Consider the following 22,105-nt stretch of genomic DNA (forward strand, 5'->3'; position numbering starts at 1 on the left):
CACTGGATAAAATATATAGCTGTAATACTGAGAAAGTTTTCCAGAATTATTACTTAGTATGTCATAATAATGACATAACATCTCATAACTATGACTTGTGACATAATTATGACTTATGAAAGTGACATCTTCTCATAACTGAGAATGAGATATATACAGTATCTCACAAAAGTGAGTGCACCCCTCACATTTCTGCAAATATTGTATTATATCTTTTCATGGGACAACATTTTAGAAATGAAACTTGGGTATAACTTAAAGTAGTCAGTGTGCAGCTTGTATAGCTGTACACATTTACTGTCCTCCGAAAATAACAGATAGCCATTAATGTCTAAATAGCTGGCGACACAAGTGAGTCCACCTCACAGTGAACATGTCCAAATTGTGCTCAAAGTGTCAATATTTTGGGTGGCCACCATTATTATCTAGCAATGCCTTAACCCTCTTAGGCATGGAATTCAGCATAACATCATGGAGCTGGTGGATGTTAGACACCTTGCGCTCCTCCTCCTTCTGCTTGGAGGATGCCCCACAGGTGCTCCACTGGGTTTAGGTCTGGAGACATACTTTTATCCAGTCTATCACCTTTATCTTCAGCAAGGCAGTTGTCATGTTGGAGGTGTGTTTGGGGTCATTATTATGTTGGAAAACTGCCATGTGGCACAGTTTCCGAAGGGAGGGGATCATGCTCTGATTCAGAATGTCACAGTACATGTTGGAAGTCATGTTTCCCCTCAATGAACTGCAGCTCCGCAGTGCTGGCAGCACTCATGCAGCTCCAGACCACGATACTACCACAGTCATGCTTGACTGTAGGCAAGAGACAGTTGTCTTGGTGCTCCTCACCAGGGCGCCACCACACATGCTGGACACCATCTGAGCCAAACAAGTTTATCGTGGTCTCATCAGACCACAGGACATGGTTCCAGTAATCCATGTTCTTGAACTGCTTGTCTTCAGCAAACTGTTTCCAGGCTTTCTTCTGCGTCAGCTTCAGAAGAGGCTTCCTTCTGGGACGACGGCCAAGCAGACCAGGTTGATGCATTGTGCGCCGTGTGGTCTGAGCACTGACAGGCTGACCTCCCACTTCTTCAACCTCTGCAGCAATGCTGGCAGCACACATGTGTCTAATTTTGGAAGCCAACCTCTGGATATGATGCTGAGCATGTGGACTCAACTTCTTTGTTCGACCCAGGCGAGGCCTATTCGGAGTGGAAACTTGCCGTGGAAAACTGCTATGACCTTGGCCGCCGTGCTATAGCTCAGTTTCAGGGCAACCTTCTTATAGCCTAGGCCATCTTTGTGGAGCGCAACAATTCTGTTTCTCACATCCTCAGAGAATTCTTTGCCATGAGGAGCCATGTTGAATATCCATTGGCCAGTATGAGCGAATTGTACCCAAAACACCAAATTTAACAACCCTGCTCTCCCTTCACACCTGGAACCCTGTAACTCTAACCAGTCACATGACACCAGGGAGGGACACAATTGTGCACAGTGTGAGGTGGACCCACAGTAAATCTATACTGCTATACAAGCCGTACACTGACTACTTTAAGTTACACCCAAGTTTTATTTCTACAATGTCGTCCCATGAAAAGATAGAATAAAATGTTTGCAGAAATGTGAGGGGTGTGCTCACTTTTGTGAGATACTGTAGGTATATTATAATTATATGACTTAACTCATAATAATGACTAACTATGGAAAACTTTCTCATTATTATATATATATATATATACTATATATTTTTCCAGTGGCGTTAGCCGTCCTCTCTAGCTGAGGGGAGAAATCGCGCAGTAGGACCGAAAGTTGTTGAGCCTCAGTTTGAGCCCGTGTCGGTTCAGCCTGCCCTCGCTTCCACATGAGCAGGGAGGGAAGTACCGTTGTTGGATCATGACTTAACGTTGTCAGCGGCGTCTCTGAGCTCATTTTAACGTCGGTTCTGATGAGAAAAAATCACAAACCTTCATAACACCTCAGTCGTATAGTTTCTTAAGGATCCGCGCTCGCTGTGTGGAGCTACCAGCTGCAGTTTGGATGAATGATAGGCTCTTAGCTAGCCGAGCGAGCTAACTGCTGCTGTGTTGACGGAGCCCCGCTAACGGCAGGCTGGGTGAAGCCGAGGCGACCATGCTGGGAGAAATAGCCGAGCTCCCCGCCGAGGAGAAGATCTTTTACGCCGTCCTGGTGTTCTCCTGGACGGTATATCTATGGGAGGCCTACCTCGCCTTTAGACAGGTAACTGTCTGTTAGCTGCTTGTTGGTCGAGGTTTCCCCGTTTAGGCCCTCCTTTCGCCAAATTTGACTCATTATTCAACATCATTGAGTTTAGCTTAGCTTCATTCCTCAGCAAGACAAGGTCCTCTCTATTCTCCTTTAAAAATATTACACTGGTTAAAAAATCCTACACGCAGATAAAATGCATTTACATACATTTTTTTTCCCAAAATGTGGGTCAGTTTTCAGCTATATTTGTGAATTGTCGCTGCTGTCGGATCAAAATCTCCAAAATATTAACTTTAAATGGAGAAAGAAAAGAACATACTTCACTTTTAATGCAAGTCAATGGAACCAGACGTCTTTTTGGAACCATTTCTTTTGGCCTGTTTATCGTGAAATTTACACCCATTGTAAAAGGCAGTAGTCTTTTCCGAATGATGTCAAAAACGACGCAAATGGACATACAAGGTTTTGTTCTGACAGCGGCGATATATTTGGCGAATGTTGAAAGGTGCTTGTTACTCTTCATTCAGTTCTGTGAAAAGCCAGAGACCACCTTTCATCATGTAGTCCGTTTTCTGTCCAAACTGACCCTAAGTACAGATTATTACAGCAGACAGTTGCGTAACGGACTAAACTGTGTCCACTCTTTGCCTCGGTTGCAGCTTCCGTTCCTTTCAGGAGACTCACTTTCAGCTTCTCTGCAGACTCACGTCCAAAGTTCAGTCTTAGAAGTTGGTTGCGTTTTCTGTTTTAGCAATCCGAGTATTCTCAGTTAAACGTAAGTTCGTCCGGACATAAAACCTCGCTCCACATCTCAGATGTCCGGTTTTAGTGCAAATAGTTTATTTCCTTTTCTCAGTGAGCTTCTTCTTGACAGCTACGCGTCCTTTCAGACCCACAGCGCTGAGTGGTCTTCTCACAGTGGAAGGATGGACAGAAACACCTGTGGGTGTTTTCAGATCTGAAGCAGCTGGATTTTCTCCTCTCTCTCACAGATGAAAGCTTTAAGTGCTGTTTATCTGATGGGGCAGTTTTGGTGTCTGTCGGGTCTTTCAGGTGGTTGTTAGGAGTCTCATTCTATCTGTAGCTTTTAATCAGTTTTTAAACTCCTGTTTTTTCCACTTATTTTCCTTTGGTGTTCCCCACCCTTATGCAGGTAGATTATTTGATGGCTCAGAAATGTCCTCTGTTGTTGGCAAGAATTTTATGAGTAACTTGTACTTAATAAAATCCTGATTTTTGCCTGGTATTTTAGGTAAATATATTGGTGTATGTTAAAATTGTGGCTCATGTGTTAGCTTAAACATTCTGTGTATGTATGTTTGTCCTTTTTCTGCCTCAGAGGAGGATATACAGGTCGACCATGCATGTGCCCACAGAGCTGGGGAAGATCATGGATCCCGAAACCTTTGAGAAGTCACGACTCTACCAGTTAGACAAAAGCAACTTCGGTTTCTGGTCTGGACTTTACTCTGAGACTGAGGGGACGGTGAGTGAGTGAACAGTGCTCTGAAGGAAAATGACCACTAAATCCACACACCAAAGGTGTCTGTCCTGCACCAATTGGTTGAAACCTTAATCTTATGTTGAAGCATAAAGTCATGTACTTCATAAGGTTAAAATACAAGTAGGAAACATAAAGACAGAGAGATCTTAAGCTGGAACCCCTTTCTGTACTCCACAGTGTAGTGTTTCTTCTCTAGCATCTCCTCTTTTTCATGTGTTTACTGTCTTCTGTTTCTCTTCTCCATCAGCTGATTCTGCTCCTGGGAGGGATCCCATTCCTCTGGAAGATGTCGGGGATTGTGACTGCTCGATTTGGCCTAGGACCGGAGTATGAGGTGAGCCTGAACTCCTTATAGGGGGGTCTCATACTGCAGGTTTCTGAACGTGGAAAAAGCAAGGCACACTCCATGGTCTGTTATTCTTAGGGGTTCACACTTGATTTTGTGAATGCTACTTCTGGCTGTGTCTCTTCCTGTTTCTTAGCAACAACAGCATCATAACTGTTAATCAGCTTTTATATTTACAGGCAGAACATTTTAGTACTAATTTTAACTAGTGAGCATGGTGCAGCTAAGAAAAACAAGCTTGCTTAACCCTTGTGTGGTGTTGTGTTTGTTACTCAGTGGTCTGGTGGACCCACCACATTATTGGATTTTTTAAAATCAATACAGCAAAAACAATTTATGTAAAAATACCAGATGTTTAAAATATCTAAAGTGGTCAGCGTAGGGTTCTCCTTTAGCAGCTGTAGCCAGTCAGCAGCCTCTCTCTCTCTCTCTCTCTCTCTCTCTCTCTCTCTCTCTCTCTCTCTCTCTCTCTCTCTTATTTATATATATTTATATTTGAGTCTCACAGGCCTGAACACCACACAAGAGTTAAAAAAGGCTGATGATTGTTGGACCACAGCCACTAATGCCTTCTCCATTACAGTTGTCACTGAACACCTGCCTTATCTATGACCTTACTGGTCAACGCAGAACAAAACACACATGATGTAGCCCATATAATATGTGCAGAAATGTTTTTTAGAAGAGCTTATTTTCACTCAGAAATAACAAAAAAAAAAACATGGGATTGGACTGGTGTGCCCAAACTTTTACACACAACTGTATTTAAATACTGGGCTTGTTTTATGAGGTTCCTTTTGGATTTGAACGTACACATCTGAGTCCTCAGGCTCCTCTTCATGTTGCTTTTTGTTTTTGCTCCAGATTTCCCAGTCATTAGTCTTCTTGATGCTGGCGACTCTGTTCAGTGCCCTCACAGGCCTCCCGTGGAGCCTATACAACACGTTCGTCATTGAGGAGAAGCACGGCTTCAACCAGCAGGTAAGTAGAACATCCTCAGACTGATAATATTGATGTTATTTAAAAAGTCGCAAAAAGGTTTTTAATCTACAGCATCAAATATTTCAATTCTCCATCTTTCATGCTCTTGCTCTGTTTCTCCCTCCGCTTTCTCTCTCGTTTCTCCTCCTCAGACATTAGGGTTCTTCCTGAAGGACGCCCTGAAGAAGTTTGCGGTGACTCAGTGTATTCTGCTGCCTGTGACCTCCCTGCTCCTCTACATCATCAAGATCGGTGGCGATTACTTCTTCATCTATGCCTGGCTCTTTACTCTCATCGTCTCTCTGGTTAGCGCCTGAATTCTTGTAATCTTGGCCATTTTACAGTGAATCCTCCAGCACTGGCGGAGCCTGCTAGTTGTCTGCTAAGCTATTTAATTTAGATCTACCTAAAGGAAAACCTTTTAATTCATAGAGCAGTGCTTGAAAATTTGTGAATTTCTATATTTCTGCATAAATTTAACCTGAAACTTGATCTTGACTCATTTTCCTCAATACATAAATATCCAAGTCAAATATAATATTACTCTTAGGACTTGTGTGAAAATTGGGTTTTTAGGTCAAATTTATGCAGAAATATAGAAAATTCTAAACAGTTCGCAAACTGTAAAGCACCACTGTACATATGCAACTTTTAACAGCACACATTTACATTTACTTTGTGCGCATGCAACTACAAACATGCATGCATTCATGATATCCTGCTGGTGTGGGTTTCCTCTTTTTCAGTGTTGCTCACAAAAGCAAATTGAGTACTAAAAGTACCCCACTTGTGGAGAAATTTCAGTCTTTTAACCAGCTTTATTATACCAGCCGAATCGCTCAAATTGCAAAAGAGTCGCTAAGAGATTTATCTAGAACATAAACTGTAATTTGTTGTTTTAAGTTGTTAAAAATGGTTGTTTTAAGTGAGTAATCTATTTTAATCGAGTATTCATGACAGCTGTACATATTACAGCATAATGCTAAAAATAAATCAGTAGAGTTGAGTCGTGTGTGTGTGTTAGCACTGCACTATATGGACAAAATACTAGCATTGCTCTTATTGCGTTGCTACATATTGTGATTGCATTCCGTCTTATAATGCGTTGCCTATTAATTGTATTAAACCAAACTAGTGAATCAGTCATTTTGAAGACCCGCAGCACTCACAGTATTTCCATATTGTAGTCCTCTATAAGAACCGCAGGGGTCAGTATTGCACTATATTGTGAAGCTCTAGACTGCAGTTAGCTGTATTATCCATTATCCTTGTGTGAGTGCTGCGTTTTAATAAAGCCATATATACTGCTGTTAATTTGAAAGTACCCTTGTTTTGCATCACAGTTTTTAAGTGAAAGCTGCTATGTGGGAATTTTGGAATGCCTAGTATCATCTAGAACATCTGTGTGCCACACAACACGTCTTATTACTTCCCATCTTCTCCCTCCACTGCAAAGGTCCTGGTGACCATCTATGCCGACTACATCGCCCCACTCTTTGATAAATTCACCCCACTGCCGGAGGGAGAGCTGAAAACGGACATTGAGAGCATGGCCAAGTCTATCAGCTTCCCCCTTACCAAGATCTACGTGGTTGAAGGTACCTGGACACCTCCAACCGTATTCATCACATAATCATTTCAAACAGCAATATTGCTTTTGAGCCCTCATTTGCAGAGTTGGCATATCAGCACGAGATGTTGAGTTAGACAAAGATACATCGACTGTTTCTGGACTATGAAGAGCTATGTATTCAGTTTGGCACCGAAATATCATCATTCTAACTATAAAGCAACATGAATTTGATTATTTATAGAAGATATGAAATTATATTGATTACATATCAAAATTATGCTCAAACATTTATGTTAAGCTTTCCAAAGGCTCTGTTTGTATTTATTGTTGTCAGCCATATTTTGACTTCTATTGCCCACAGGCTCTAAAAGGTCGTCCCACAGTAACGCCTACTTCTACGGCTTCTTTAAGAACAAGCGCATCGTGCTGTTTGACACGCTACTGGAGGATTACTCTCCTCTGAACAAGAGTGGTGAGGGAGAGAGCGCTACAGAGCAGAAGGATGAGAATGAGGCATCAGGTGACGAGAGCAAGCTCAAACCCAAGGTCAGTACTGTGCCACTGCTGTGTGTGAGAAGGACAGTGAGGGAATTGTGTCATCGGGAACATTTACCAGTGTAAATGAACAGTTTAAATCTCTATTGATTTATCTATTTGTTATTATTATTATTTTTTTTTTCTTCATTATGACTCTTTAGTAAACAATTCAGTGCATCATGAAATCTCCAATCTCCAACTTGACTGGTTCGATGTGATCATCTTTGAAAAGTATTCTTAAAAATCTAATATGTAAAAAAAAAAAAGTACTACAAAGGAACTATTTACCACCTGAGAATTGCATTTTGGCCAAAATAGTATTATAAGCGATTCTAATATTTCAAAATTGCGGTTTCATCAGCACCATCAAGACACATCCGTTCATTTTTACACCGCTAAAGTCAGTCTGGAATCAAAATGGACCTGTTTTACTATGTAAATTCATTCTTGTATTCATTTTTTTCCAATGGTTTTTGCACAGAGCAGTACGATAAAACCAGAAACATTGACTTTCAATTCATGTCGACTTTATGTAAACCTGGATGTTGATTTAATGGTGTTAGTAAATATTAATTAATCTAATTTAAGTTGAGCTGTGATCAGTGACATTAACAAAATATTTTCAAATACTGTACCAAATCCTGTATTGTGGTAAGTGGGAACGGAAACTTTTAGAAAGTCTTTGATAGTCTGTTTTTAAATTTTCTAGAATAAGAAGCAAGGCTGCAGTAACTTGGAGGTCCTGGCTGTTCTTGGTCATGAGCTTGGACACTGGAAACTGGGCCACACTGTGAAGAACATCGTTATTAGTCAGGTGAGCTACTTGTCAGTCTCTGAGCTACTGAAACAAGCTGCACAGGAAGGACATTCTGGGAGCAAGCACACTTATCTGAGAGTTACTTCGAACAGAAAAACTCTTCCTCCCTCTCCGCTGTCACCAGTGTGTAAAGCACACTCGACTATGTTGGTGTTTCTGCTGACACTTCTGTTCATTAGTGGTTTATTATTAGATCTTTTAGATGTTCTGAAAAGGTAAATATCCTTGTACTTTCATTTTTGTGTGGCTGTGAAACTTCATCTTTTTGTGAACTTACAGAGCTGACAGTTGGCAGCTGATCATCGTCAGTCAGAATAAATGATTTTATCCTGAAGAAAACTCTCCCTTTTTCTTACACAGATGAACTCCTTCCTCTGCTTCTTTCTATTTGCTGCTCTGATTGGTCGGAAAGAACTGTTCCTGGCTTTTGGTTTCCATGACAGCCAGCCAACTCTCATTGGGCTGATGATCATCTTTCAGTTCATCTTCTCACCCTACAACGAGGTACAGCGACCAGTGCACTCCTGACACAACTGCTATTTTACAAGCAGGTCTCGGCATGTCTTAATGGGCTTCATACATGTCGGTGATAAACGGTAATGAAAATTGTAGATATATATCCTATATACTGTATATAGACTAGAATAAAAGTAGTTTCCTCCTCATAATTTCTAATTTACATTTCTAATACATTTTTGGAACACTCAGCTGGAACTTGCATGTTATCTATTGTATTTTACTGTGCATGCATTTAAAGTATGTATAAAAATAAATAAATAAATAAAATACAGTTTTACAGGAGAATGAAGAAACATTGTTAACTAATATTAATTTTCTAATTTTGGACTGAACTGAAAAACACTTTTCAAAAGTTTTCAAAAAAGAAAAACCAAAAATGATGATATAAGGGTTTGGCAAACAGGGATGTTATACAGATATATTTAAATACTGAAAACTTTTTGCCACAATATATATTTTTTGATTATTCGATATTTCACGAATTCTATGATCAACTGTTGAATACTGTGATGCATGGTGCACTAAAATCGGCTTATTTAAATGATTTCTTTAACTTATCTATCTACATAATTGATATTCACTTTTTTCATCGGAATTATTTTATTACGTCTTATTTTTTTTCAATGTTTTCCCAATCATTTTGGCATTTTTTTTACAGCTCTGTTCATCATTCTGGACACCTCTAAAATGGCTTATTTTTATTTACACTTTCCTAGCGTCCTACTAATTATTTGAAAGCTGAGCATAGTAGAGATTTTTTTCAACTAATCTGCAACCAGATTGCATTTTTATTCTGAATTGGTAGCATGTTTACCCTCCTATCCTCATCTTTACTTTTCCCAATTTCTCCCCCCCTCTCCTCCAGTTACTGTCGTTCTGCCTGACTGTACTGAGTCGTCGGTTTGAGTTCCAGGCCGACGCGTTTGCTCGGGGCATGGGTCGATCCGCAGAGCTGTACTCCGCGCTCATCAAGCTCAACAAAGACAACCTGGGCTTCCCCGTGGCCGACTGGCTCTTCTCTATGTGGCACTATTCCCACCCGCCGCTACTGGAGCGCCTGAGGGCCCTGACCGGCCCCAAGCAGGACTGACGGTTCCACAAGGGGACGCCACGTTCACCACCCAAGAAAGGCCTCTGCCGGCCACTTCTGGCCATTTAAAGAAAAGGAAAAAATATTTCTCAGTCTCTCTGCATCTCTTTCTTGCTTTTACTTTTTTACTTCGTTGTTTTTGAGTCCTTCCCATATTTTGTAACCATTTTGGTTAGTCAAGTTTGCTTGAAATGGCATTAAGCCAAACGCACTGGTTTTCAAGTCCAGTATTCTGTATGCTGTGTGCTGCACGGTTTTAGGTAACACACCTGATCAAGCTGGTCAAATGAATGTCTGTCCATGCTCCCTCCACAAATGTGATCTTAGCAATTATTGCTGGTTTGCACAAGCTTAACAGAAAATTTAGAATAATACAAATACAAATAATGGCGCGCTTTACTTAGATTTGCTGTATTATTGCTGAGTTTCTGCTACATAATGTTACCAAGACTATGATTTTGTAGCTAATCAAAACGAAACATGTTGGAAAAAACAAAACCGTGCTACTGATTGTGTTTACATGCACTCAATAATCCGATCATAATTGGAATTCCGCAGTCATCTGATTATTCAAATGATCATGTAAACACTCTTAATTTCTTAGATCGGATTAAGGTCTGGAAATCTGATAGAGAGCTTGGATTTGAGCTCAGTCATCAGGCTTCTCAGTGTCAAGTCTCACTCTGATTTCTTTCGGATTTCTCAGTCTAGGCATGAGCGTAAAACAGACTGCAGAACCGGAAATAAGTGAGCCGCGTTGCTGCAAGACGCAGCAAAACACCTTTGGAGCAACGATGAAACTGCATGCTTGACAAAATGAAGGATTTAAATATTCCTCATCTTCTAGATGATGATCATATTTTCAGGTAAAGTGGTGTGACTTTATTTGAAGGGGAAAAAAAGCCTCGATGTGAAGTTTGAGTTTACGTTACATTTACGTCGTGTCTTCTTCTGTGAGTTTATTGGCTGGTGCAAAATCTGAACTCTGATTACTGCCTGACTCATATAGACCCGGAGTTTCCCCATTATCTGATTACTCAAGTGAATGTAAACACATTGATCGGATTACCACCAAAATCTGATTTTCTGCAGTTATTGGATCATTTAGTGCACGTAATCACACTCAATATTGGCTTTTTGTTGATATACAACCAAAACTATACCCGTTCTATCTTGACATACAAAATGAATATAATTATAGGTATTTTGACACAAACTGAGCTGCACGCTACAATGTCTCATCAGCCTTGAATTGGACGTTTCGTAAAGCTTGTCCAGCAACAGGATGCATTTGTGGGCAGCGCATGAATGAATCATTTATCAAGCATAAGCAGGGTCAGGTGGTCTGGGATAGAGAACATTGTAAACAGTGCAGGGCAGTTCCCGTGACTCAAATTGGCCTAATGCATCAACTGAATAAGCGTTTGAGGAAGCTGACCATACAGGCTATAGGCACCCTGTTTGGCTAAATTAAGTACAGACGGTTATGTTGGTCTCATTCTGATTCGATTTATTTTTTAATTCAGAAATGTCCCCTCTTCTGTAGATGTCAACATTCCACGTTTTCATTTACAAATCATCCAAAAGTGCAGTCTTGGTTTGGCCAGGAGCACCGGTCAGTGATGAAAGACCTTGAGAAGGTGCTTTATATTGCTGCTTGTAGAAAAACTCCTGTCCATAAACAAAATTAATTTATGCTGGTGGTGAAACATAAACTAGAGGGTGGAATTACGAATTGCGCAGTTACATCAGGCAGAGATGCTGGGGAGGTTCTCCTGAGACTCCTCTGATGACATTCAGATGCGTCTCTTCACAAAATATGACTTTTACATGTCCATACGTTCAGCCGTGTTATTGTTCTGACCATTTCACTTCTTTTGTCACTGAAGTAACAAACGTTAATTTTACTTTGTTGTACTGTGGAACCAAATGTATTCTGACCATCTCTGTAAATAGTATTTTTTTTTGTGAATTGAGAGCAACTTACAAGCATAAGTCACAAATTTAGGAAATGTTGAAAAAATAGGAATTTTCTGAAAATGTTTTATTGTTTAGTTTCTTTTCATTCTCAGTGCCTGTGTGTATGTGAGCATGAGGAGTGTTGCTAAGAGTGTGTGTGTGTGTGTGTGGTAGGAGTGATGAAGCTAATCATACTAATCCAACACATGACATCCAAAATGAAAGGAGTTTTTTTTTTGGTACTATCATCCTCAGTTGATTAGAACTAGAGCTGCACAATGTAGACAAAATCATAGTATTTGATTCTATTGCTGAATATTGAGATGGCAGAAGTTCATTGGTTGAAATGTATACAAAACTCATTCAGTGGGGTTTTCAATGTGAAATGGTTCATTGTAGAGAACCTTTAGTGGTGGTGATGGGAACCAGGGGTCACCATGTCTACAACACAAATATAGCCATTTTATTTACTATCCAAAATGAACAGTGAACCTACAGGAGTTTATATGCAATATTGTCAATAAAATAGTGGAAAATCTTTAAGGACTGTTTTGCCTCACACTGCCCTGCATATGCCACCCCCCCTTGAATAAATAATAAAAAATGCAATATTAGATGTCTGGCAGCGTAATCTATAATCATTTCATGTTAAAACTTTCTGTGATGCAGCTTTTAGAGGCAATAAACTCTTCAGACGTCTGGTTCCTGTCACCACTATTCTAGAATTTCTCAAGGACCGTGCATTTTCGCAGCAAACCACGCTAAATGACTACTTACATTAAATCCATTTTAAAAATGCATTGCTTTTACCAAAATTATATACTTTTATCAAATTAGACAAGTACCTTTATTCATCGAAACACCCATTAATGGCCATTTGGAGCTTTGTTTGGTCTGGATTCTCACAGCACACAGTAAGAAACATTGTAATTGGTTAAAGGGCCATTTGCATACCACTACCTTCTTTGATATCAGTAAGGCCAATATCATGATTAGTTTTGCCAGATGATTTATTGTGCAGTTCTACAATTTTGAGTTCATTCAAGCAGAAATGCTGATTTTGGTGACTTTTCTAGCATTAGCATTTGAAGAAGCCTTTTTCCTACCAGGGTGTGTGAAGTTTATTTTCAAATTTTCAAAAAGGACTATTAGGATGAAAGAAGTTTGCATGCTGAAATATGGAACCCCAAAATCCTCTCAATCCACCCAGAGTTCAGGCACTGACCAGCTATAGAAAAGCAACAGCAAATCCAATCAGAGGAGCCGTTAGTTGGTCTGGCATCTTGGACTGATCAGGCAACCCAGGCTGGGCCTCAAATTCCTCTCTGCTCCCTACTTAGTGCACTGAATAGGACAAGTTAACAACTGACTATACTATGCAGTGCGTGGTTTTATCAGAAGCCGTTTAGCCCCAGTGTTTGAGTTTAGCTTCCTTCATCCTGATTCCCCTATAAATTCACCCTTTGCACTTCCACATTTGCAGTGTTCATGATGTTTACGGATGTGCTTCGTCTCATGAATAAAACCTTTCACAACGGCTGTGCTGTGGTCTGTGTCCAGACTTGTGAATTTGACTTTTTTTTAGTATATTGAGGTAAAAAGTGGTCTTGATTCTTTGTAAATGTGGTAGAGAGTTTTAAAACCTTACTAGCGGCACTTCTGGGTTGCATCGAAACTTGTTTGAACCTTCTGCATTTGAGCTAGCTACAAGGAAAAGAGGCTACTAGCCGAATGTTAGCATGGTGCTAATTGCAGGCCTAAATCGTCACATACTGGCCTCAAACCATGTCAAGTTGTTAAGTAACCTCTAATAGACTTGATCATGCGGTTTCTGACACTCTTTAGCTGTATTTTGATTAAGTGTACATGGTGGTCTGGGGTAATACCCTCATCTATAAGTGCTAGCATGTTAGCTTATTTCTATCTAGGTCAGCCATGTCAGTTTTTCTCCCTCCTGCTCTGAGAAAATTACAGGTTGTTTGATCAATTTAATCCCTTCCAGACACACATCTCTGATTTTGGAGAATTTTCCAGGGAACATGTTTGAAAGTATTTCAATCATTGACTTGGTCTGGGTGGTAAAGTTTCCATCCTCTCTACACGAGGAGAGCGTTAGCAAGACGAGAAGCAAAACAGTTTTCAGGATTCAAGATTAGTTTGTCATGTGTTCAGAATACAGAGCATTCAAAATACAATTACATTTTTATACTACATTAAAAATACAAGTATGAATACAAGTACAGAGGGGGAAATATGTTGGGGGGGGGGGGGGGTGGTGCTGGTTCTGCATACTAGGCAGATATTGCACAGACTAAACAAATACACTAGACAAGAAAGTGGCACCAACCATGCAGGTGACTGGCATTGAGGAATGAGGATAGATGGCAGTAAAAACTGGTAAAACCAATATGTCGCTGCTGTCAGATCGAAACCTTATATCTCCAAATTGAGAACTTTTACAGGAGAAGGATAAACCCTACTTTACTTTTAATGTAAGTCAAACGAACCAGAATTTTTTCCAAGTCATTTTGGGCCGTTTCTTTTTGGTCCATCCATCTTGAAATTTACACACAATAAAGGACAGTATGCATTTTCAAATGATGTCAAAAACTGAAAAACGAAAAAATAAAAATAGAAAAAAAAAATGGAGATACAAGGTTTTGTTCCGACAGCAGCGATATGTTGTTTTGGATGTTGAGTATGCCAGTCAACCAGCATGACCATGCTGAGTGACCAGCTAAACCAGTACCAGACCTGCTACAACCTCCCTGAAATACATGCTGCCCTATGCTGCTTCTTTCAGCTGGGGTTATGAATACACAGAGTGATTATAGTCAATAATCGGGCCTAATCAGTTATTATCATATACGCCTGGGTTGGATTCCCCGGCTGAGGGACCAGGGCCCTTTTCTGTGTGAAGTCTGCTTGAGTTTCCTCCCACAGACGACATGAACTTAGGTAAACTGGAGATGCTAAATTGTGCAAATTAGATTAGAGTTTCAGAGCCTTAAAAGTTAGACTTTTGTTTCCAGTTAAATGTCACCTTGACGGATCTGGGCCAGGTTTAAATCACATTCAGAAGTCACAGACTGCTCCCTGTTCCTCTATTCACAGCTGTGGTGCTTTTTCTTTTGCTCTCCTTATGCTAAAAATGAATTTAAGCTGTAGATGCACAGATGCTTCCAAAATGTAACCACAAAGCTTATCCTAAACCCAGGCCATATAGGTGAAACCACAAGTGAGCACTGATCTGTCATCTGACACCTTTCGTATACAGATTCAAGACTGGGTGCAGTTTTTGGGCCTGCTCAAAACTGTTGAAAACATAGCCTGAAAAAAAAGATAGAAAACTGGTTCCTTTTTCGCCTTATACTCGCAAACTATGCTTTGTCACTGCAGTCCGATAAAGATCTCTGAATATTTTCCTAATTAAATGGAAACAAATCATTCAAATATTAAAAATTAATTATGTATTAAAAATATATATTTGGCTGTGACACATCCATGCTGCTAATGTTGTTATGGCATTGACTACACTGGCGCTAGGTACATATCACTGTTGTCAGAAGAAAACCTTGTAGCTCCATTATTGACGTTTTTCAGTTTTTGGCATAATTTGAAAATACCTGTTGTCCTTCACATTGTATGTAAAGTTCATGATAAATGGACCAAAACAAATGACCAAAAATGACTTGGAAAAAAGTCTGGTTCCATTGACTTATATTAAAAGTAGAGTATGTTTTTTCCTTCTCCTGTAAAGTTACCATTTTCACACAACAGCGAGATATATGTGTGTGTGTGTATGATGTGTGTGTGTATATATATATATATATATATATATATAGGTTGGTTTTGCATCTATGGTTGTAGTTTTTAATTGTAGATAACATGCTATAGAATGAGAATTTACAAAATAACAATTAAAATAGCCAATATATTAATTTTATGAGGCTAAAATGATGTGGTTTTCCAAAGTAACCACAGTGCATTTAGGGCAAACGCAGAATCACATGTGGTGAAAGACATTGTGCCTAGAGGCCATTCCATCAGATTCTTAATGCGGTGAGAGTGACAGCAGTCAAAATGATTATCGAGGAGATCAGGGCAGTTGTGGAATCCAGGGAAATAAAAACAACAGAGGTCGTGAAAGTGACCAGGGCACTGACCCAGCTGTAATTGTACACACCCTGACAACGTCGAGATGACCTTGAGGGACGTCCATTGCGCTGTGGTAACAGTTTTAGTGAAGGCCAAGACTAATTCTAGCCATTCTAATAAAGACTGAAGACTGTCAGCTGACAGAAGAGCGCAGTTCCCACACTACAAACCAAACACGTCAAGGGAGAAGCTCAGACCTGAAGCAGCTCATCTCCCAGTGTAAAGCACATCAAGACGACTGCGTTGCACAGAATGGATGTGTGCAGAGTGCAACGTTGGGCTGTGAATCAGCCAAAGAACTGATTTCATCTTTGTCACAAAAAAGGTAAACAAAGCAATGGAATCAGAGAGCAAGCTGGGTATTAAATGAAAAATGGAAATGACAGTCAGCGCCACGTAGTGCACAGTGCTAACTCAGAGAAACCACCTCAGAAATGGCCTTAGACGCTGAGCCTTAAAATACTCACCCAACATGTTTTAGTTTAGTGCTTTGTGACTGGTTCTCATCAACAAATCTGGTATTTTAAAGAAATGCTGTATGTGAGCCTGAAAGGGGCCCAGCCCCAATGCTCTTTTGGAGATTAGCACAGTAGCCAAACGAGCTAAAGAATCACGTTTCTGGGTCATATTTGAGCCAAACGCTACAAAACTATTTCTACTAGCTTTGTCAGATTTTATTCGTGATTTTAAATATGTATTTTGAACTTTAATTAGGCCTGTAGTTTAGGTTATATGGGTCTCTCTCTCCATTCAAAAAGACAGGAGTCTGCGGTTGTATGGCTGTAAATAACTGCCGGTGTTCTGTCGAACTGCGCTACTCATCGAGCTGTCCTACTTCGATTTACTGCGCATGCGTACATCGCTATCTAAGCTAATTTGTAGGAAGACTCATCAATTCTTGCTACCATGGTTAGAAAGTGTGTAATTACTGGTGAGTGTTTATTGCTTTTAATTAATTTAATACTTTACACTATTACTACTGTATATTTACTGTAAACGCAAAAGTAATTTGCATTTTACTGACACTATTTTTAGCCTATCGATATGTGCTACCCCTAATATCACAAAATAGTCGCGGTATTATTTTTCGACACGGTAGCACATATCGATAGATACGATCTATAAATATACGCTACGGTAGGACGTCTCGACGAAGTAGGACAAATCGATAGAACACCGGTTGGCGTTGCCGAGATGTCCGTTGTCCCGCACTGACGCTGGTAATTCGGGACGATTTATTTTTGCCTTGGTTGTTGGAACGCCAAACGAATGCTGTGGAATCGACTCCTGGAATCGACTCCCATCCAACAAAGACGCTTTCAGGTTCGAGGGCGGGAGTTCCTCCGATGAACCCGTGGACTCGGAGGCGGTCATGTGGTTGGCGCTGGTGGTTTGTCATTAACAAACGAGTCGGCTCGCTTTTCTAATTCCATCGAATTATCAGCAGTTCTGCACAATGAATGGGTTAAGATAGAAACAGAGCCGCTTAGAGTGGTTTAATGTAAAATGATCCGTTCTAGAAAAACCTGATGTTTTGGACTTGAGATTTGTCTGGAATCGACTCCTTTGAGCCCCATCACTTGCGCTGTGTTCAGTGTGGTTCACTCATTAACACCCTCGCTACGGCCGGCTACTCGTGGTGAACCGACTCGAACAGCGTCTGTACGAACTCTCAGCCTTCAAAGTATTTGTGAACGTTTCGTGTCAAAACTTCATGTGAGGGGGTTTTTAGAGGCGGACATCCTGTTCCGATCTGGACCACCAGTGTGAACAATTCAGAGTCGGGACGTTTTTCTAGAACGGAGCATTTTACCTCAAACCACTCTGAGCGCCTGTTTCCATCTTAACCCTTTCATTGTGCAGAACTACTGATAGTCAGTGCGGGCCAACGGCCATCTTGGCAACGCCAACCGGCAGTTATTTACAGCCATACAACCGCAGACTCCTGTCTTTTTGAATGGAGAGAAAGACCTATATAACCTAAACTACAGGCCTAATTAACATTCAAAATACATATTTAAAGTCACGAATAAAATCTGACAAAGCTAGTAGAAATAGTTTTGTAGTGTTTGGCTCAAATATGACCCAGAAACGTGATTCTTTAGCTCGTTTGGCTACTGTGCTAATCTCCAAAAGAGCTTTGGGGCTGGGCCCCTTTCAGGCTCACATACAGCATTTCTTTAAAATACCAGATTTGTTGATTAGAACAAGTCACAAAGCACTAAACTAAAACATGTTGGGTGAGTATTTTAAGGCTCAGCGTCTAAGGCCATTTCTGAGGTGGTTTCTCTGAGTTAGCACTGTGCACTACGTGGCGCTGACTGTCATTTCCATTTTTCATTTAATACCCAGCTTGCTCTCTGATTCCATTGCTTTGTTTACCTTTTTTGTGACAAAGATGAAATCAGTTCTTTGGCTGATTCACAGCCCAACGTTGCACTCTGCACACATCCATTCTGTGCAACGCAGTCGTCTTGATGTGCTTTACACTGGGAGATGAGCTGCTTCAGGTCTGAGCTTCTCCCTTGACGTGTTTGGTTTGTAGTGTGGGAACTGCGCTCTTCTGTCAGCTGACAGTCTTCAGTCTTTATTAGAATGGCTAGAATTAGTCTTGGCCTTCACTAAAACTGTTACCACAGCGCAATGGACGTCCCTCAAGGTCATCTCGACGTTGTCAGGGTGTGTACAATTACAGCTGGGTCAGTGCCCTGGTCACTTTCACGACCTCTGTTGTTTTTATTTCCCTGGATTCCACAACTGCCCTGATCTCCTCGATAATCATTTTGACTGCTGTCACTCTCACCGCATTAAGAATCTGATGGAATGGCCTCTAGCAACAGTCTTACTACATTTACATTTACATTTACATTTATGGCATTTAGCAGACGCTCTTATCCAGAGCGACTTACAAAAGTGCTTGTCATTACTTCAGAATATCTCATGTTAATAAAGGTCGACATAATTTTAAAGAGCTTTGCTCTAAATTGCTACCTGAAATTATCTATGCATTGAGACCTAAAACAAATACAAGTAGAAAAATACCTACAACTCAACACAGAGTCTACACAACACTAAACCTGCTGAAAAAAAGTTTGTAATAAAATACAGTGAACAATAAAAGAGGTGAAGATCTTTAATAGACAGTGTTAGTGATTAGATAAGTGTAGTGAAAAGAGATGGGTCTTCAGACGTCGTTTAAAGACAGCAAGTGATTCTGCTGTTCGGACACTTAGGGGAAGTTCATTCCACCACCTTGGTGCCAGGACAGAGAACAGTCTGGAGGCATGTTTTCCTTGTGATCTGCAAGATGGTGGGTCAAGTCGAGCCGTACTTGAAGCGCGAAGGTCTCTGGGTACGGATCTAGCTTTCACCATTGATCTCAAGTAGGAAGGAGCTGGACCATTTTTGGCTTTGTAGGCCAACATCAGGGTTTTATATCTGATGCGAGCTGCTACAGGAAGCCAATGAAGGGAACGCAGCAGTGGAGTGACATGGCTGAATTTAGGAAGGTTGAAGACAAGTCGAGCTGCAGCATTCTGGATCAGTTGTAGGGGCCTGATGGTACGTATTGGAAGACCAGCCAGAAGGGAGTTACAGTAATCTAGTCTAGAAATGACTAAAGACTGAACGAGTACCTGTGTGGCCTCTCTAGAGAGAAAAGGTCGAATTCTCCGGATGTTGTAAAGGAGAAATCTGCATGACCGAGTCAGGTTAGCAACATGAGCTGTGAAAGAGAGCTGGTCATCTACAACTACCCCAAGACTACGAGCTTCTGTAGATGGAGTAATCAGGGTGTTCTCAAAGGGAATTGAGAGATCACACCGAATACCAGAAGATCCCGGGATGTAAAGCATCTCCGTCTTGCTTGGGTTCAGCTTGAGGTGGTGGGTTGTCATCCACGATGCAACGTCTGCCAGACATGCTGCGATCCGAGTCGAGACTTGTGTGTCATTAGGAGGAAAAGAAAGGATGAGTTGTGTGTCATCAGCATAGCAGTGATATGAAAAGCTCAGCACTCATTTCTGTTTTTCCATGATGTGCTATGATATAATAATAATATAAATCAAATTAGCTCTGTGAAATATCTCTAGTTTGGAATAAACATACAAATAAACACAATGTTCTACTACAGCACAATGTCTTTCACCATTTCTCCTTGTGATTCTGTGTTTTCTGTGGTTACTCTGGAAAACTATCACATTTTAGCCTTATAAAATGAATATATTGGCTATTTTAACTGTTATTTTGTAAATTCTCATTCTATAGCATGTTATCTACAATTAAAAACTACAACCATAGCCTACATGCACAACCAACCTGATTCACCTGGTAAGCAGTCTTGGACAGGCTCCTCCAACAACTATGCAAACCCAGCTCTGCAGAAAAACTACTGTGTGCTACTTTTTTAACTGTCCCAGGAACAACATTAAACATTTTCAGAAAATGCAGAGGCTGCCTATTTAAACGCTAATTCAAATTGAGAGATGAGGAATAAAACAAAACAAACTTCTCACAGTGACCACTGTGCCTTAAAGGGTTAAGGTGGAACTGGACAATTCGAACAAGAAGCTGAGTTCAGCCTCGTGTAACACTGGCAATGTTGTTGGAAATTGTCCTTACAGATTCTACGTCTGACCTTGTCTGAAGTAAAATACAGACGGACTGTTAACGTGTGAGTTATGGAATGAAACACGCGGGTGTGGACCATTTTGAACGCCATTCAAAGAAATCGAGTCTCATTCCGTGGAATAGAAGTATCGATTCCTTTTGGGATCGAGTCAAAGCCCTGTTTACCCATTTTCAATACAGATATTTTTGGCCAACAGCAACAGCGGCTCTGTTCTTTCATAAATTCGGCCGCCCAAAGGCCTCTTCATTTACTAGCACCATTTTCTGTTCCCAAAATTAACGAGGTTAGCAATGTTGTCTATTATTTAACTTTTCTGCATAGTCATTCAGAGTGTTTTGATGCATAGTAGAGAAACATAAGTTTAAGTGATACTTTTTTAATCCCACCTCTGCATTTAACCCATCCATGAAGTGAAACACCACATACACACTAGTGAATACACACACACTACTGAGCTAGGGGGCTACACTAGGGGGCAGTGAGCATACTTGCCCAGAGCGGTGGGCAGCCCTATCCACGGTGCCCAGGGAGCAATTGGGGGTTAGGTGTCTTGCTCAAGGACCCCTCAGTCATGGACTGTCAGTACTGGGGATCGAACCGGCAACCTTCCGGTTATAGGGCCAGTTCCCTGACCCCCAGCACATGACTAATGATTTCTTTACAGTGGTGGTGACAGGAACCAGAGGTTAAACCAGAGGTCTATAACACAAACATAGCCATTTTACTTATTATCCCAAACCACCAGTGAACCTACACAAGACTTCTTAGTTCATATGTATAATGATGATACAGTGAAATAGTGGGTCTCCCTACTGTGGAGATGGTACTGATCTCCTGCTGCCTGCACTGTGCTGAACCACATCACTATATCAGCTCTCTTGTTAATACACATTGTGCAATATATCATAACTGCTATGATAGTTGCTGCTATGATATAACTGCTATGATAACTGCTATATAGTTTAGACTGTAAATACTGCTCTTACTCCTAGTTATATTTTAAAAAATGATTCCTAGTGGTGTGCAATAGTCTGTTTTTATTATTATTTTAGCATGGCTTAGAACATGACTGAGAACACGTGGAAAATATAGGTTTTGTGTTTTAAAAAATTCTAATTCTATGAAAAACTATCAAACACGCAGCATGCAAACCCGTCGATCCCATCACCACGTGCGAATAACTCTGACTCGGTGCTTTGCTCCAGAACGGATCATTTGACACCAAACCACTCTGAACGACTCACTTTACATTAACCTTCTTAACATTAATCATGCATGACGTTTCAAAAATCGATGAAATTTAAAAAAAAGAAAGGAAGAAAGAAAACAAGAAAAGAAAAGTAAAGTGAGTTACTCTCCAGTGCGAGTCGGCTCCCACCGTTCACCTAAAAGAGCCGAGTGAAAGAGCCGACACACCAGTCACTACCACATCACCCCGCAGATCAGGTGAACGGGTTCAGCGGGGAGAAACTCCCGCCCAACTTGAGCTTGGAATCACAAGTGAGTCTGACGTCACTGGGTGGGATCGAGTCTTATTCCCTGGAATCTGGACTCTATGAATCGATTCTTTTTGGGACCGAGTCCTAGCCCTGGTTACACTAAATCAATATGGACGTTTTAGCCAAACAGCGACTTCGTTCATTCATAAAATCTGTCAATAGTTTACCAAGTATGTCGGAACCCCAAGCGCCACCCACCCCCGCCCCCACGTCCCCTCGCCCCCCCATCCCCCCGCCAGTGTTTTGTGTGAGAGATTTGAACG

The 22,105-nt window shown here is 40.8% G+C and overlaps 1 protein-coding gene across 1 annotated transcript; it reads left to right on the forward strand.

The window, feature by feature from the left end:
* The first annotated feature begins 1,826 nt into the window (after positions 1 to 1,826).
* zmpste24 (zinc metallopeptidase, STE24 homolog) lies at positions 1,827 to 13,094 on the forward strand. Its single transcript, XM_017704942.2, has 10 exons — positions 1,827 to 2,241; positions 3,569 to 3,715; positions 3,981 to 4,067; positions 4,944 to 5,060; positions 5,213 to 5,365; positions 6,517 to 6,658; positions 6,995 to 7,179; positions 7,880 to 7,984; positions 8,348 to 8,491; positions 9,372 to 13,094. Exons 1-10 carry the CDS (start codon positions 2,134 to 2,136, stop codon positions 9,594 to 9,596), a joined length of 1,413 nt encoding a protein of 470 aa, XP_017560431.1. The 5' UTR covers positions 1,827 to 2,133; the 3' UTR covers positions 9,597 to 13,094.
* The last annotated feature ends 9,011 nt before the right edge of the window (positions 13,095 to 22,105 follow it).

The sequence above is a fragment of the Pygocentrus nattereri genome, chromosome 10 (genome assembly GCF_015220715.1).
Source record: "Pygocentrus nattereri isolate fPygNat1 chromosome 10, fPygNat1.pri, whole genome shotgun sequence".
Taxonomy (NCBI): domain Eukaryota; kingdom Metazoa; phylum Chordata; class Actinopteri; order Characiformes; family Serrasalmidae; genus Pygocentrus; species Pygocentrus nattereri.

What these genes read in the sequence shown, in the direction of transcription:
- zmpste24 (XM_017704942.2), top strand. Translation starts at nt 2,134, where the DNA reads ATGCTGGGAGAAATAGCCGAGCTCCCCGCCGAGGAGAAGATCTTTTAC. An exon ending in GCCTAGGACCGGAGTATGAG is followed by an intron (nt 4,068 to 4,943) that starts GTGAGCCTGAAC and finishes TTTTTGCTCCAG; the next exon opens with ATTTCCCAGTCATTAGTCTT. An exon ending in TTACTCTCATCGTCTCTCTG is followed by an intron (nt 5,366 to 6,516) that starts GTTAGCGCCTGA and finishes TCCACTGCAAAG; the next exon opens with GTCCTGGTGACCATCTATGC.